Raw genomic sequence first — 16418 nt, forward strand, 5'->3', positions numbered from 1 at the left:
TCAAGGCTGGTGCAAAACAGTGTCTGGCATCCTTGGGGGAGCTGGTTTGAATCTGAGACAACGAGACACCAAAACCCATCCCTTTCACCCTGCCAGAGACACCGTGATCACTGGCAGCTCAGCTGACAACGTATCCGCCTCGACGTGGAGAGGACACACAACAGCATCTGTCTCCCCTAAGGGTCATTTGGGGGAAACGAGCAACCCTCAGAGCACTCCTGACCCGCCACGACCGATCCCGATGCGTTTCTCTGCCAACCTCCCTGTGCAAGCCAAGAGCAGAGCCCAGAAACGCTGGCAAAAACCAGATGGGGAGGGACTCATCCAGTAGAAAAATGCTACTTAGAACCAGCAACAGTAAACCCACTGCTTACAACGAGCCCCACAAGCCGCCCGGACCTTCCCAAGGCAGCCTTGGGGTCTCTCGCAGCCCCCTCACCCCACGTTGCTGCCTTCCCCTGGGAGCTTCAGGGACACACCTGGGGACAGCTCGCGGGGTTGCACGTTCACGGCAAGGGGCGGCCGCCTGCACCCTTCGGGCTCTGCAAAGCTCAGCAGGCATCAGACCACGCCGAGCCCCATCCCCTTCTTCCAAGCTGAAGTTACCGCGGTGCCTTCACCCCTTTTAGGGGCTCTGAGCCCCGTCCCCAGCCTCGTCTCATCCCAAAACCACCCAGGCATCAGCCGAAAAGCCACCTGACAAGTCACAAAGCTTTACCGCGACTCGGACCTTGCAATTTGGCTTCCGGCCACCTTCGGCATCCCGAGGGTTTTACCAGAACACTTTGCCCTGTTTTCCCCTTTTATTTAACTCCCGGGACTGCTGTCCACGCCGTGCCCCAGGCAGGCCACGGCCGAGCCCGCGGCGAGCAGCAGCAGCGGCAGCCCCTGCCCTGGCGAGGAGGGCACGCCAAGCCCCGGCCGATGGCAAATTCCTCGAGCGAGACGTAATGTGCTGGGAAGCGCCTCGCCATCCCGCTTGGGAAAACGATCCGTTTGGCAGCAGAGAGGAGGAAAACATGCTTTGTTTTACAAATTCTCTCCCCAGCAGGAGAGACACTCCCAGAATTTAATACACTGACAGTGCTTGGCTGCTTTAACCACTGAAACTCAAGAGGACTTCAAAAAAAAAAAAAGAAAAGAAAAAGGAAGAAAAAGAAAAAAGGGATGCTCTATACAATATTTAAGCCTCTTGCTTCCTGCAATGGATGGCAATGGGCACGGTAATCCACTGGCATGGAGAAGATGCAATTCTCCCACCCCTGAGAGCCTTAGGATTGGGGTACAGGGTCCAGGAGCGGGGTCCCAGGTGTCTCCAAGAGCCAACATCGTTAATTCAGCTCTCACCATCCCATAGGACGAGGCCCTGTGGCAGCTCCATGTGGGCAAGCAGCGAAGATGCTGACAGGTCAATCTGGGCTTTGCAGCAGGGAAACTGGATCCCGACTTGTTCAGCACCAGGATTATTTCCATGAGAGGCAAGCGGCTCCATCCACGGGGCTGGGAGGCTTCTCGGCTATCGCGACCCCAAATGCTGGCCTCACCAAGACGGGAAGCGTTTGAGCCTATTTCCACTTATCCTCAGATGTTTCTAACTGCCAAACGCATCCTATGTGCAGCAGGGGCAAGGATGGGTTACGGGGAATCACCCCTCATCAACAGAGGGCAGCACTTTTTGGGGAGGGGGGTTAACAGGGCGGTTTGGGAAGGCTCTCAGCTCCCTGCCATGCGTTACCAACCCAGAAAGAAATAGCCACCGGTACTCCAGCTAAAAAACCCATCACTGCCTCGGGCTGAGCAATACGAGCACGAAGCCCTGCTCACGGCCACTGCCAGACCTTGCAGGCAGTAAGAGGCCGGGCGTTATTGTGGTGGAAGGCAGGGGTCAGATCGCCTCGGCTCTGGGGATGTTTGTGACCTCTCCGAGGAGCAGCCTCGAAGCGAACGAGTCTGGCCGGCTGCTATTCCCATTTTTAACCTTTTTAAACAAAAAGCAGCCTGCTTCCTATCTTTTGCGCTTTTATAGTTGTTTGCAACCTCCAAAGCATTTCTGGAAATGCTCCTTAATCCTTGCAGGAGCCTGTAAAGGAAACAGCGGCGCTCCCACTTTGGGGCTGTGGAGGAGAGGGGGAAATTGGCCAAATTTGGTGAAATGCAAGAGGCCAGCAAGAGCAGAAGGCAGCGGGTGCCAGAGGCTGGTGGAGCACACACAGGACCTGTCCGTGCTTTGGCACAATGGCCATTTGCTGCCCTGCCCCTTTGCTGATCGTCGACCCCAGTTTTTGGGGCGTGGGGGCCGGCAGGCAGGAGGGGTCCCCTCGAGCCTCCTCTCGCAGCCGGTGGATGGGGATTGGTCAGGGAGCTGGGTCAAGGAAAGCCAAAAATCTGCTCAGCCTCGTGTCTGCCAGCACGCTCATCCCACTTAAACCAGGGATGGAGCACCTCCAAAACGCAGGGATGCTGTCACCTGCCCCCTCGTTAGCGTGCTGGGCTCGCTCCAAAGCTTGATGAAGTCAGTGGAAAGACTCTCGGTGACCTAAATGGCTGGGATTTTCAAAGAAAACAGTCAAAACGCAACTGAGAGCTAGTTTTGCTGGAAAACCCCAGTCTTGTGGCCTTATCACCATCATCATTGCGCATTAAGTTTGTAATTACACAGCCCAAGCAGCGAAGCCCCTCTGCGATCGATGCCGCACCACTGCTAACGAGAAGAGGTCTCTGCCCCCCTTTTTTCCCCCAAAACCCCACATTCAGGAGCTCCCAAAGCCTCCACCACCACCCAGCCCCAGCTGCCTCCCCCGGGAGCGATGCCAGCGTCCCCGCAGCCGCCAGCACACCGACAGCCGACCCGTCACAACCCACGGCCGTCAGGATCTGCTCAGTGGGGCATCCCACATGCGCTACCCGGAGGCAAAAGAATAATACCGCCTCATTAAAAATGTGCTTCAAGTCTATTATAGTATCTAGGACAAAGTGTTCCCTATTTTGACACTTTAAGATATGTTTTATCAGAGCGAGCTCTTCAGCAACGCTCACTCACGACGACTTATCTGACTGTAACAGGTCCCTCGCTTTCCCCAGGAATTTTAAATCGATTTCTAGCCAAAGTGGAGACCTTTTTTTCCCTTGGCAGATGATGGGATGCCCCCACAATGGGATTTTCCACTAGGGCAGTGCCCGTGACACATGCCCACACCTTCCCCAGCCATCCCACAGACACAGGAGGGACGAGGACGGTCCAGAGCATCACCAAGAAAAACCAGGACCTGAAGCCAGGGAGAACTTGGGAACAAGTCACGGCATTTCACAGGCACCTGGCTTATTCTGTCTGCGTGTGCAGGGCTGATAGAAACACCCTCTAAAATTAGCACCCGTCCCTCTGCCAGCTCCAATGGGCTCCTCTCGCAGGGTGAAGCTCGGCGGGGCTGTGGCGGCGCAGCTTTGGGGCACGGAGCTGCCGCCTGGCTCACGGCCACCTCAGAGCCTGCTCTGGGGCGAGGGCACGTCCATCTCGGAGGGCACCTTATCTCAAGGCTCAGGGCCGGTCTCGAGAGGTTTCTAACACAGAAGCATATGAAACTGCTCAGATTTCTCAGCTGGGCTCCTCCCAAGACAGCAACAAGTCGCGTAGCTGTGGGCAGAGGGATGCCAGCCGAGGGTAATGGGAACGTGCTTGGGGTGGGGCGGGTGACGGGGTCAGGGCCATGCCCGGAGCGACGCATCCACTTGTGAAAATCTTAACAGGACCTGAAAACAGGGGGGAAATGCAAAAAGCAAAGCCCAAACGCGAAGACGGCAAGGAGAAACCCGCAGGGCCCTGGAGCAGCTGGGTTTTTACGCGGACAGACTGACGCTGAGCAGAGCTACGGGGCCAGAAGCTGCTCCCAGTGCCCCGCAAGCTTTCCCCCAGCTGGTCAAACTGGTTGTGCCGAACACCAGGACGCCGTGCAGGCTTCTGGCACGAAAACCCGAGCTTGGTGAAGCTCTGCTTTCTGTTTGCATGGAAAACTTGCGGCTCCTCAAAGCCCAGCATACCCCAGAGCCTCAAAGACGCCCAGCGCTTCGGTCTCGTTATCATCTTCTATCAGCAGAAAAGGTTAAATGCGAATTTCCTGGGTGCAGAGCAGCGCTCCCCGGCTGCCCCGCTGTTTGCTCAAACCACCTTCCCGTAGCGTTGCCTCTCAGCTAATGCCCGGCTCAAACAGATTTTCAAGGGGAAAGGTCTCGAGCTCGGCACAATTAATTCCCCCCTCTCCGACAGCATTTCCACAACACGAGCAGAACTCCACCGAGAGCCGTGCGTCAAAAAGAACGAGCTAAAAAGCAAAGCTGCCAGCTGCTGGTGCTGCTCAGCCTGGAAGGAAAGAGCCGATTCTCAAAAGCTGCCGGCTCGATTTGCCTCGGAGCTTTGCAGATCCGCCTCAACCACCCAACTTTTCAAAGTTGAGTGGGAACCTCCTCGAGTGGGCTGCGCGTGCCGCAAAACCCCGAGCTATCAGCGCGAGCCACCAAGGGAAGGAGAAAACGCAGCCGGCGGGGTTTCCTGACCATGCAAAGCACCTCCCTGGGGTTATTTCCCTGTGCCCAGCACCACGACCACCCCGCGGCTCCTCAGCCACGTCCCCAAAAGCACGCCACAAAAGTCAGACCCGCGAAGAAGGGAGCGCGCCCCTCTTTGCTATCAGGGCAGCACGCCGGGTTTCAGGAACGGGGTGCCTTTCGGTCCCGCGTTGGCTTTTCCCCACCGCAAGCAAGCAGCCCCCGGGGGGAGAAAGCTGCGCGTCCTCACCTGCCGCAGGTGTCTCAGCAGCTCGGTGGCCTCCTCCTGCTTCCCCTGCTTCACCAGCACCAGCATGTCCTGGATCATGCAGATCCGCCGGTGGTAGGGGGGCAGGCTGCCGGCACCCTTGCCAAACTTCTCGCCGGACTTCACCACGAGGGAGGCGAGGAAGTCCCCCCGGTCCCTGGGGGACGCTTTCTTGCGCTGGTGGGTCGGGGGGCTCTCCCCGGCGCTGCCCGGCTGGCAGCCCTTGGTCTGCTTGGTGCCCATGGCGAGCGTCCCCGGCACCCGGGGCCCTGCGGCTGCATGCGAGGGTGGGGGGACGCCAGGGGGTGGGGGGCACACGGGGGGGGAGGGGGCAAGAGGAGATTGGGGGTGCACGGGGGGAGGCACAAAGGGGTGTACAAGGGGATTTGGGGTGCACAGGGGGAGGCGCAGGGGGATTAGGGGTGCACAGGGGGAGGCACAAAGGGGTACACAAGGGGATTAGGGGTGCACGGGGGGATGCAGAGGAGGGTGGGGGGGATGCACAGGGTGTTTAGGGGTGCACAGAGGGATGCAGAAAGGGGTAGGGGGGACACACAAGGGGTTTAGGGGGACGCACAGGAGGGATGCACAAGGAGTTTGGAAGGCGCACGAGGGGACAGGAGGATGCCCAAAGGGCTCGGGGGCCGCACCAAGGGCTCGGAGCCCCCCCGCAGCTCAGCAGGGAGGCCGGTGGCCGGCGGCAGGGCGGCTCCGCTCCGGCAAGAGGAGGCGAGGACGGGCGAGCCCGGCTCGGAGGAGCCGAGGCACGGCCCCGCCGCCCCGCTCCATGGCTGCGGGGGGCGCGCACCGGGCTCGGCGGGGCTCCTGCCCCCGGCACCGGGCCGATGAGAGCGGCGGGGGCTCCTCGCAGCTCGCCCCCCAGCCTCTTCTTCCTCCTCCTCCTCCTCCTCCTGCTGGAGCCGAGGGGGCTCTCCAAGGGTTCGGGGGGGGGGGGGAGGACCGGGGATGGCCACGACTTCTTGGGGGGGGCAACTGTTGCGCGGAGCCGCGGGGAGGGGGGGGGCCGCCGGGAGGAGGCTCGGCACGGCTCGGCTCGGCTCGGCGGTGGGGGGCATGCAGTGGGGAGAGCCGGGGGAGGGCCGGGGGCGGGCACCGTGCACCGAGGCAGGGCTTGCGGAGGAAGCTGGAGCCGGACGGGGCTCTTCCTTCCTCCTCCTCCTCCTCCTCCTGCTGCTGCTGCTCCTCCGCCTCCTCTCGCCCTGCAGCGCCGGGGTTTGCACCGGGGGGATTGGGGATAAGTGGGGGGGATAAGGGGGGGGTTCACCGGGGCTGGGCTGCGGGGCGCATCCCGGCGGTGGTTCCCCGCAGGGGGCTTCGTCCTCCGAGGGACCCCTCCCTCGCCTTCAGCCCCACCTGCGGCTGCCCCGCCTGAAACCCCCCCTTGTGCAGAACCCCGGCCCCGGCCCGCACCCCCCAGCAGCCCCCCAGCTGGGATTTGGCCGCTCCTCCTCTCCCAGCCACCCCCCTGGCAGGGCTTGGGGCATGGGTTGAAGCTCTGGGGTAAGGAGGGTGAGGAACAGCCAGCGCTCACCGGCTGCAGCAGCAGACGGACGTCTCGAGAAATAACCTGGGAAGAATTCAGGTTTTGAGCGCCACGGCCCCAGCAGCAGCCTCCGAGCCGCTCCTGGGGGGCTGCCTTCCAGCACAGACGTGCAACAAGCTGCGGGCATCCGTCCCACACCGCTGCTCGGCCGGGCGGGCATCCCCTCCTGCACCAGGTGCATGCCAGGGGGGCAGCCTGTAGCTGGGCGGAAATAACCCCCGAGCAGCTTTGCATCCTTTCTGCCTCCTCTGCAACCCGTGCAACCGCCCCTCCATGAGCACGCAGGTATTTTGTTACTCCGAGGAGTAAAAGGCAGCTCTCCTGCGTATCCAAATGGCTGCAGGCCTGCACAGAGATTTCTAAAACCCCAAAGTCCGGCCACTATAACACGTTTTTGTACCATGAGAACCATGCAGAGCCCCACGGTCTTCGGTATCCTTTGGCTCTGGTTTGCAGATGCTTTGTGGCATCCAAAGCCAAACTTAACACCAGTGCTTCCCCCCGAGGTACACCTTGTGCTGCTTCCATGAGCTAAAAACTGCATCTCACTGCTCCAGCCCTGGCAGGTTAAGCCACACGAGGAAACACAGAGCCACTTGGTTCGTAGAAACCAACCAGAGATTTAGGGGATTCCATGGGGCGCATGTCAGTAAACTGAAGAGCATCATTCCTGACCTGGAGCCCGATGCTACGCCGCAGAGCTGTGGGGAGGGGACCGCTCACCTTGCCCGTCACAAGGCATTTTTCCCACTGGCATCAGCTGAGCACCAGCAGCACTTCCAGCCCTACAATCCTCTGCCTGTCCCGAAGCTTCAGCCCAGAGCCTGTTCGTTACAAAGCGCTTTGCGATGCAGGTGCTCGGCCTGCTGGTAAAGGGGTTTGGGCATGATGCAGCCCGCACCAAGAATTGCTTCCCTGTGGTCATTGCAAACACAAGCAATTGAAAGAGCCGTGCGTTTATCTCACCTCTGAACCAGCTTGGAGCAGGGATTACAACCAGTTTACGTCTAGCTCATTCTTTTAGCAAGCAAACCCTCTCCGTGGCACCGTCTCCCAGAAAAGCCCCCAGGACCCTCAGCATCAGCTCGTGGGGGACCTTCACCCCCACCTTGGGATGCCCACAGGGCTGATGCACGCTCCCGCGGGGGCTAAAGCCCAAAGCCCCCTCCCCTCGCTTCTGGCGGAGGAGAGGCGAGCCAGCAGAGCCGCATCCTGGCAGGAGAGGTGGGTTCGCACAGCAACCGCAGCCCCGAGTAAATAAATAAAACCCAACCTTTGCACTTCTGACACTCCTGTCAGCAGGGCGGATAGATTATCTGCTGCTCCTGATCATGCTTATTTATAGCGCAGGACAAAGCCAGCAAAAAGGCAAAAAAAAATAAAAAGCGCAGCTCCTGTTACACCAACAGAGAGAGCTCAGGACACGCTACTGCCCCTCCGGGAGGGACCCGGCCTCATTTTGCCACTCGTGGCAATGCTCATCTTGCACACACACCCAGTTGTCTGTGCACAAAGCAAGCACACCCAGGGCTCGTGTGCTGGGAACAAGTCGAGGCCGCAGCTCTCCGCAGGCCGCAGCTTGCTCTGGAGCTCTCTGACCGATGAAATACTCTGCAAAAGTCATTACTGGATCCGCAGCCAATCCGCATTTTTTCCTTCGTGCAGATGTGTGCAAACTACAAATTAATAGATGGTCGTCTAAGGGAATTTGCCTTTTCTTTTTCCTTAACTCTCTTCACACTTCTTACGGTACGTCGTATGAAGGGCGTGTTACCACAGTCCGCTGCTTTAAAAGGAAATAATTTCACATTACGAGGCCCTGGGAGAAGACTTTCTCCTCTCCCACAGAACTCGGATTTAAGAACACTCTCACTTTTACACCAAAACGAAAGGAATACCTCACGAAGCCTCGTGCAGAGGCCAGGACACACCCGCACCACGAGAGCCAACGACCTGACGCTGGATCCACCATCAGCCACCTGAAACCAGAGGCACCCAGAGGCAGCCTCAGCTGCCCGTGCCCACCACCAAACTGCCCTGCACACATAAACGAGGGTACCTTTGGGTTCAAATCAGCCACGGGTAAAACCTCCCGCTGCCAGGAAGGGCTGGCTGCTGTTTCTGGAAGATGGCGACCCGGTGACACCTCTCTCTTGGCATGCCACTCGTGCTGGCCTTTGCAATGCGCTTTGTAAGACGCTGCGACTTCTGTACGCTCACAGACTGAGACGGGGGGATTAATTTTGCACAAAGCCTAAAGCAGAAAATCCCTTTTTGATCTCAGATCTCAACCAGGACTCCCATCGTAAATGGGAAAATCCACTCTGCACAAGCATGGTCCAATTTGGGGTAATGAAAAGGGGAATATTGCTCAAAATGCTTTGAGAAACCCCCACAAACCTACAGCTTACAAGAGCTCCCACCGTCGCTTCTGCACGCAGAGCCCAGCCCAGCCCACGACTCTTCCCCAGAGCAGCTTTCTGTGTCCCCAGCAGCTCTGGGCATTCAAACCTGGACTTGCTGGGGCCCAAACTCTGCTGCTGGTGCTCACCAGAGGCAAACTTTTGCTTCTGAGGGCAACACACGACTCATCGGTTTGTCTTGATGGGGAATGAATGATTAGGATTAATTTTAAATGTCAGTATCAGATGCAGGTTAGCGCTGCTTGCTGTGTGGACGGGACTAAGCTGGCCACTTGAAATATCGCTGTCAAGATGGCATTTAAAGGGATCCCAGAGTTAAAGAGATTTCGTCTCTGACTTAAAAAAGCAGCCCTGCTGGAAGACAGCCCCAGGCCCAGGCGGAGGAGAGCAGCCAGCCTCCACACGGCCTCTCTGGGGACAAGAGCCAAACAGAATAAAAATCTGATTTCAGAAGAACACACAGCTACCCCTTCCCCAGGCTTTATTCGGTTCGGGTTTGGCGAGGCCGGCAGCGAGGCGGTGCAGCAGGGCCAGGTGAAGTGCAGCAGGATGTAATTGCAGACGAACCAAACCCCAGGATAAACGAGGCAATATAATTATGAGAAACATTACATGTACTCAGAGAGCGGTTTAAGAAGAAATGAGAAATCAGACACAATGCGTTTCCTCTGGGCAGCGGATGAAGTTTTCCCTATTCACCTTGAATTCGTTACCCATAATCGGCTTCAACCAGAAAAGGCAAACAAAAAAGATTTTAAAAAAATAATAAATCCCCTTTTTCACCGCCCAGAGCAAAGGAAACGCAGCCTGAGCAGCTAGAGAAATGCTGGTGTGATACAGAGGGAAGTGCCTTCCTCCTCCTCCTCGCTGCCTGAAAACCACCAGGCCTTGGGGCTCAGGGCTAGCTGCAGAGCAGGCGGGGGGCCGACAGGGCAGGATTTGCTTCCAGGTAACTCGGCTGCTTAAAATTCAGTCCCAAAGAGCCAGAAGAGAGCAGTCGCTGCTGGGTGCCTCTCCTGTGTGCGTGTTATCGTACCGACCATCTCCAGTGCTAAGTGTAGGACTTCGCCCAGCGGTTCCTGAGCCGAGCAAAAGCCTTGCATCCCCCCCAAAAAGCCCCCTGCATCTTCGGTTTTATTAAAGGGCTCAAAGGGGGTTGTCCCTTTATCAGGGACAAAGACACTGTCTCTCCTCTGGGCCAGGCAAACCTATAAGGTTACATCTGCCTCCCAGGAAAAAAAATAATATTTATATATATATATATGTATTATTATTATTAGCCATTGGCAAATGTTAAATAATTTGGTCCAACTGGAAGAGTGGACAAATCCAGAAACATTATCCCAATGCAGAGGGGTGGAGGTGGGTGCCTGTGCTACCCCCGCAGGTGCTGGGAGGACGGATCCCAGCACCCAAAGCGCACGCGCTGCATCAGACCCCACCATCCCCACACATTCAATACCTGCCAAAACGGGCTTCTGCCAACCTGCCTTTCTCCAGCTCCAGGTGCTCGCCCTCTGCAGTGCCACCTCTCCCCGCTCCCACATTTCCCAGGCGAAATACGTCCAAACCCAAACCCTTAACCCCGAGAGAAGATAAAAATACTTAAGCTGCCGGAAGCAATACATCTCCCCTTCACGTGATGGCCGCAGCTTTTTTCCACTCCACGATCTGGATGCCGTGTTTATAAAAGCAGAGGACTGTTTACACACAGCCCAAAAGTTGTTTAGCAAGATGCTAGAGCTGCCAGGAGGGCTCACTGAATGTTTTTCTGGAGTCATCTCGCAACCCACCCTCTCCTTTCCCTCCAGCTCTTTGCAAAAAGGCAGGATTTCAAAGGCTCGGAGAGTTTTCTGCACTTTGGTCCACAGGGAAAATTATTGCCTTGCTTCAAAAGTGGAAAAAAAACCACAACGATGAGTATTTGATGGAGAATTATCCTTTTCTGCTGGTAAGATTTGCTGCGGGGGAACAGCCAATTCAATGGGACCCGGGGTCACCACTCCTGGGCTGGGTTCTGGGGTTTTTCCCAAAGGTTGCTTCATGCCCGAGCCTCGTCACCATCCTGCATCCGCTGCACAGCCCGCGACGGGACATCAACACGTCCCCACGATGGGACACGAACCTTTAACTCCATCCCAGCTGAGGACAGCACCCTGCTGGCACCCGGAGCTCACCCCCACCCCAAGCACCACCAAGCTGAGCCCCCCCAGGGCCAGCCCTGCACTCGTGGGGTGTTTTGGCAAGGCCAAGCCTGATTCCTTCCAAACGTTTCCCAGCACCCAGCCATCACACGGAGATGAGTGTTTCGGAGTAGCCAGCCCCCTCTGTCCCACCGGGGCCAGCAGGCCGGCTCTCACCACGCCTCACGGTGGGATGAGGGAACGGCCTGCGCCCCGGGAGCTCGCGTTATCGAGCCCCCCGGGGACACGTTTCTGGATCGCGTACTCCATTTATTTACTCCCTGGTTTCTGCTGGGGATTGACGCCTGCTTGGTGGAGTCGGTGATGAGCGATACTGCGAGCACCACACTGGGGTGGTTCTGGGGAACCATACGGGGCCGTGAGGACACCAACTGGGATCCAACTCATTTTGCACTGCAAACTGCATTTCCAGCCATACCCGATTTGAATTGGTGGCTCCTGAAGGTGCAAGGCTTCGCGGACCACAAACCATGAGTGCTCCAAGCTCCTTCACCATGGCCCCATGGCACACATCAGAGCCCCAACTCCACCATGGCCTTGTGGCTGGTGCTCCGGGACACAGCGCTCAGCACCAGAACCAAGTTGCTGCTGTCTGGCAGCCTCGGCCCCATTAAATCTCAGAGACAGGGTGAGCAACGCCACCCAGATTACCTTCAGAAATGTGTACAAAGTGCCCGTCGAACTCAGGCCGCCCCCTGTTTAGAAGAGGACCAACGTCACCTGCACCCACCCGGCCTGGCGGGGAGAGTGCAGGAGGAGCTGAGCTCAGTGGCTGGTTCTCAGAAACCAACTGGTGCAAATCTCATTTGTGCAAAGCTGCTTAAATGCTCTCCCTCGCACAGGGAGCAGGCTTCTCGCCCCGCACGGATCAGGGCTGGGCACGGTCGGGGACGTGGCTCAGGGATGAGCAAGGTGACAGCCAGAGCTCATGCTCAGCCTGAAGGTCACAGTTCACAAAGGCTGGGAATTTGCAGTTCTCCAGGATTCAGACAGTAATAATTTGCAAAATCTAGGCTCGGTTACCTGCAAGTCAACACTGCCCGAAAGGAAAAGGAGTGCAGATGGGAAGGGAGGGCAACAAATAAATCCCCATGATTTCATCTCCCGTTTGCTTCGTGCTCATCCATTGACTGGCCGTGTCCTCAGTAAGCTGCGCTGTCAGCAGGGGCTTTATCTGGGATGAAGGAACTATTTTCAGGGCATTTGAGAGAACAGAAAAATTAGGCTTAAACTCCCAGTTACGAGAAGCAAACTCCATGCTGCACAGCACAGCCTTCGGTTAATAGCAAAATTAAAGTTTTTTCTCCATTTTAACTGGAAAAGCTGGAAAAATACATATTCTATTTAAAGAACGACATGGCATGGGTTTTCAGGCAGGAATAAGACCCCTGGTTTGGACTGCACCAAGGTCTGAACTTTCCCAAAGCTCAAAGCAAAGCCATGATCCAGTCAATGCCTTCCCTGCTTGCACACCAGAGGAGATCCTCCTCCTGAGCAGGAACGAGTGAAGTCTTTTGTGTTTGCAGTTCACATCCCTTGAGCGTGGGGTAAAACTGACCCGATTCCAAAACTTCCTGGCCAGAGAGAGAGGCTGAAACCACTGGTTTCTTTCCAGCATAGAGTAAAAACTTGATATTTCAAAAATAATAAATATAAATCAAAGTTTTAACTTGCTTGTGGGAGGAAAAAAAAAAAAAAAACTTTCTGATTTTGGAAACACTGGTTTTCTTACTGGCTCTCTGTAACGAAGCGAGGCAGCCAGCATGGATACGGCACCGTGTTCCTCTTTGTGTCTTCTCGGGCCTCCCTCCCCCGGGAATAAACAACAGCTCGCATCAGGCAAAGGCATCAGCAGCAAAATCCAATTTCGTTTCATTGAAATAATCAAATGTTTTGGGGTCATTTGAGCAAAACACAGGCAGGCGAGTCAGGGTGACCTGATCCAGCGCGATACATCCACGCTGCGCTCCCTGCAGTGTTTAAAGGGGAATTTGCAGAGCGCTCCCAAGCACCGGGGGTGGCTGTGCTGCATCCCTCCCACTGCGGCTGAGCGCCCGAGGGCCCTGCAAGACCAAGCTGATGTCAGATTTTGTTTGCTCTGGAGCAAAACTGCTTCACTCCCACCCAAAGCCCAGCGCGTGGCAGACACCAGCTCAGACCAGCAGCAGGCATGGCTCTGATTTGAACCTTGCCACCGAACCTGCTCTGATCAGCACTTCCCTTCTCCCTCCTTTCCCCACCAAAGGGTCAGAAGCTGGGTAGAACTGATGGATTTCCCATTTCCAACCTGGTGGGGCAAAGCCAAGGCTCCCCCCGTGCCCGATCGCTGGCTCAGTGCAAGGCCAGTGACTGCCCGCTCCACCAGGGTGCTGGTGAAGCCTTGCATAAATATTTGTTTGCCAGGAAGGGGGGGAGTGCAGAAGCGGCTTAAAACATTCCTGGAGATGTCTAAATAATGCAGCCCAGATGGCAAATGTGCTCGTTAAAGGAAGATGTCACCGCATGCTAAATACAAACCAACGGTGTGCGAATTCAGGAGGGCAGGAGCAGCAGGGAAGCAGCTCAGAGCCTTTGTGCACAGGGGATGCATGGTCCTGGGAAATCCCCCAAGGAGCAGAAACTGCTCCTCTGTTTTTTTCTTTTAATTTAATTTTATATTTTAAGTAAGCAGCACAAACAGGATAATTTTGCTCATCATGACATGAGGAGGTAGGACAAGAAAATAACTTTTGAAGCAGGCAAATAAAAGGAAAGAAATGACAGTCTTTTAAGAAAAAGAAATATCAGATCAGATGACATTGGCACAGATGGAAAGCTCTTGACCCTTTGCATGCATGAACATCCAAATTTTAGGGCTGAGATTTTCAAGACCAAGCTGGAGACTCATCTTGCATCCATTTCCTAGGAGATTTGGGTTCCTCAGCCTCTGGAATTTGCTTCACGACCCTTTTAGAATGATGAGCTGTGCAGACAAGCTGCAAGTCAAAAGTTAGAGCTAAAAAAAAAAATTAGAAACAGCACTGAGAAGCATGGATCTCATTCCCCTTTACTCTAGTGCTCCTTCTGTGACATTACTCAGCATCTGAGCGATACCACTTGCAAGAGGAACGCATTTGTGAAAGAAACACGGAATTAGAAGAACAACATTTTAAAATGCTGTCGCTTGACTTAACCTCAGAGCAATTAAAAGCCATAGCCACCACCACTTAGCAAAGTTAATGTAAAATCTATCAGAGAAATCAACCACTGGAGGATCAGACCTTCACCACACTACCATGAGGACCCAACACGAGGCCATCCTCCAACTCGATGCCGGGCGCAAGAGCCCCCTGCCGAGCCAACGCGCCGCGGTGCCCGGAGCGGCGTTATTAGGGCTCTGCATCATCAGGACAAGGACAACAGCAACCACTGCAGAGCTCATCAACAACTTGCCAAGGGATCCCAAGAACGCACCTCTCCCAAGCAAGAGCCCCCAAAAGGTTCAAAGGGACAGATGAGAACAAAGCCCACCCAAGTGCCAAATTGCAGCACCCCAGATGAAATTCAAAGACCTCTTCCCTGCTTAAGTCTTCTTGGCCCTAATCTAGAGAAAAGCCCTGGCTTCTTGAGCAAAGAGCTTACTTTTCTCAATAAGAAGCTGAGGTTGTTAAATCTCGGAGAGCCGGGTGAAAACTGCTGTTTGGAGGAGCGGGTGAGACATCCCGGCACTAACCATTCCCGGTCTCGCCCTTTCTGTAAGTGGGAGTAAATCAATAGGCGACCTGGGAGAGCCTACACTGATCAGAGAAGAGATGGAGCTCTTTTGCCAATGCACGTTCACTTTTTCTGATATTTTCAGACATTTGAAGCCCAGATTTGCGAGCATATTCAGGCTCCCAAGTGCTAGAGCAAGCCTACCCCTAGGCAATTCCCTGGGGAAAAGCTACAGGATTCTTTGGATCGTTCTGAAGGTTATTTACAGGGAAAGAGTCTGGATTTCCATCCAACACCTTGACCACATTACAGAAGAGGCACATCTAGCCTTGGAAGGTCAACCCACATATACATAAGCCACACCAGGCTTCCTTGAGCCACCATGTGGGATGGCCCTGGCCATAAATAGTAGGAAAAAGCCCTGAAACCACTGGAGAGCTCCACTGCCAGGTACCTTGGTCATCGCTCTTGCTATTGAGACATCCATTGACACAACCAGCCACATTTCTGATGGCAAGGACAGGAGCAAAGCTGGCTGTCTGGGGACTGCAGATAAGCAGACAGACGGGTCCTGGGGGCGGGAGGGAAAGTTTCAAGCCTGAGAGTCTTAAAAGGTTGAAGAAGAAGGAAATCAAATCGAAGCTAAATGCCGCAGCTCTCCCTCTCGCTACAAGCTTCAGTGTTGAACTAATCCAGGAGTGCTTTGAATTCCAGCTGTGCCTGCAAAGAAGGCTCAGAGTCACCGTATTTGAGATTCAAGCCGCAGAGCAGAGAGTACCAACAGCTTTTGCCGAGATCACAGTGGGCACACCAAGCCCTGCCATTCTTCCTGGCCATCCAAGGGAGGTTTACAAACCTCGCCGCCCCCAAGAAACCCTTCCAACACGTAACCACTCATTTAACCAACACCGATACAGAGAGATGCACGACTGCCATGGGATAACCACGGCAGCCTCACACCAACATCCCTGCCTGCTGGTTTCATCGATCCTGCCCCTATCAGGGGCTCTCCCAGTTCCTCAGCCACAGGGCAGGGAGGTTTTGCAGTGAGAACCTGAAGCACAAGGTGATCTCTACAAGCCAAGGTCAGGATCCCCACCAGCTTCACCCTTCCCTGCAGATAACTCAGCCATGTTTGTGTCTTTGCCAGAACAGGAGAGCCAATTCTTTTTTCTTTTTAATTTATAAACCCCAACTGCAGATACAGCTGCATTTCTTATTCAAGACCGCTTTCTCTCGGTGCCCCCCTAGCAAGGCATTTCCTGACTAGAAGCAGCAGTCTTAAATTCTTCATGAACAGAGTTTAATCTCACCGCAATTTTTAGTGTGTGTCATGAATTTTAATAGAAATACATACAAACCCCAGTTCCTCAGCACCAAGGTGTTGAGGCAGGTGAGATTTGTGCAAGGTGAGAGGTACTACTGTCTGTTGCTTTTGCTTTTTGTTTTTACACTCAGCCGCAGTGAATCATGTGGTGGACAAGGATAGCTGAGCTACTTCTATCCACCGAGCTGACCGCAGCTTGGTGATATATATGGCCTTGGTCAGGCCCTATATATCACAGGAGAGCAGCCTGCCTTGGGTGCCCAGCAGCATTTGTCAGAGCTTTGAGAAAGCAAAAAAAAGCCCTGAAAATGACAAAGAAAAAGGAAAAAAAAAAAAAAAGAGATAAGAAAGGTAAACCAGTGTACCTGCCCTCTCCACCAGTGCCCACCACCAGCAGCCC

The 16418-nt window shown here is 55.0% G+C and overlaps 2 protein-coding genes across 4 annotated transcripts in view; both read right to left on the reverse strand.

The window, feature by feature from the left end:
* The window catches only part of LRRC75A (leucine rich repeat containing 75A), an 86162-nt gene extending 81110 nt beyond the window's left edge, over positions 1-5052 (reverse strand). For both annotated transcript variants that reach the window (XR_014574296.1, XM_083806574.1), the window contains exon 1: positions 4790-5052. Coding sequence is in view for 1 of the 2 variants with exons in the window: in XM_083806574.1 (XP_083662700.1) it covers positions 4790-5050 (261 nt within the window). In the remaining variant the exon portion in view is untranslated. The remainder of the gene's footprint in view (positions 1-4789) is intronic.
* A 266-nt stretch (positions 5053-5318) lies between these two features.
* On the reverse strand, positions 5319-12745 carry LOC310884594 (uncharacterized protein; the record flags this gene model as incomplete). Of its 2 annotated transcripts, none has more annotated exons than XM_083806573.1 (2): positions 8431-12745; positions 5319-8157 (listed from the first exon to the last, which is right to left on the reverse strand). In XM_083806573.1, exon 2 carries the CDS (start codon positions 6603-6605, stop codon positions 5319-5321), a length of 1287 nt encoding a protein of 428 aa, XP_083662699.1. In that variant the 5' UTR covers positions 6606-8157; positions 8431-12745. The 2 variants fall into 2 exon arrangements, with proteins under 2 accessions (XP_083662699.1, XP_083662698.1); XM_083806572.1 differs by having other exon boundaries at positions 5319-8154; positions 8270-12745.
* Positions 12746-16418: the final 3673 nt, after the last annotated feature.

This window comes from Anser anser (genome assembly GCF_964211835.1).
Source record: "Anser anser genome assembly, chromosome: 20".
NCBI classification, from domain to species: domain Eukaryota; kingdom Metazoa; phylum Chordata; class Aves; order Anseriformes; family Anatidae; genus Anser; species Anser anser.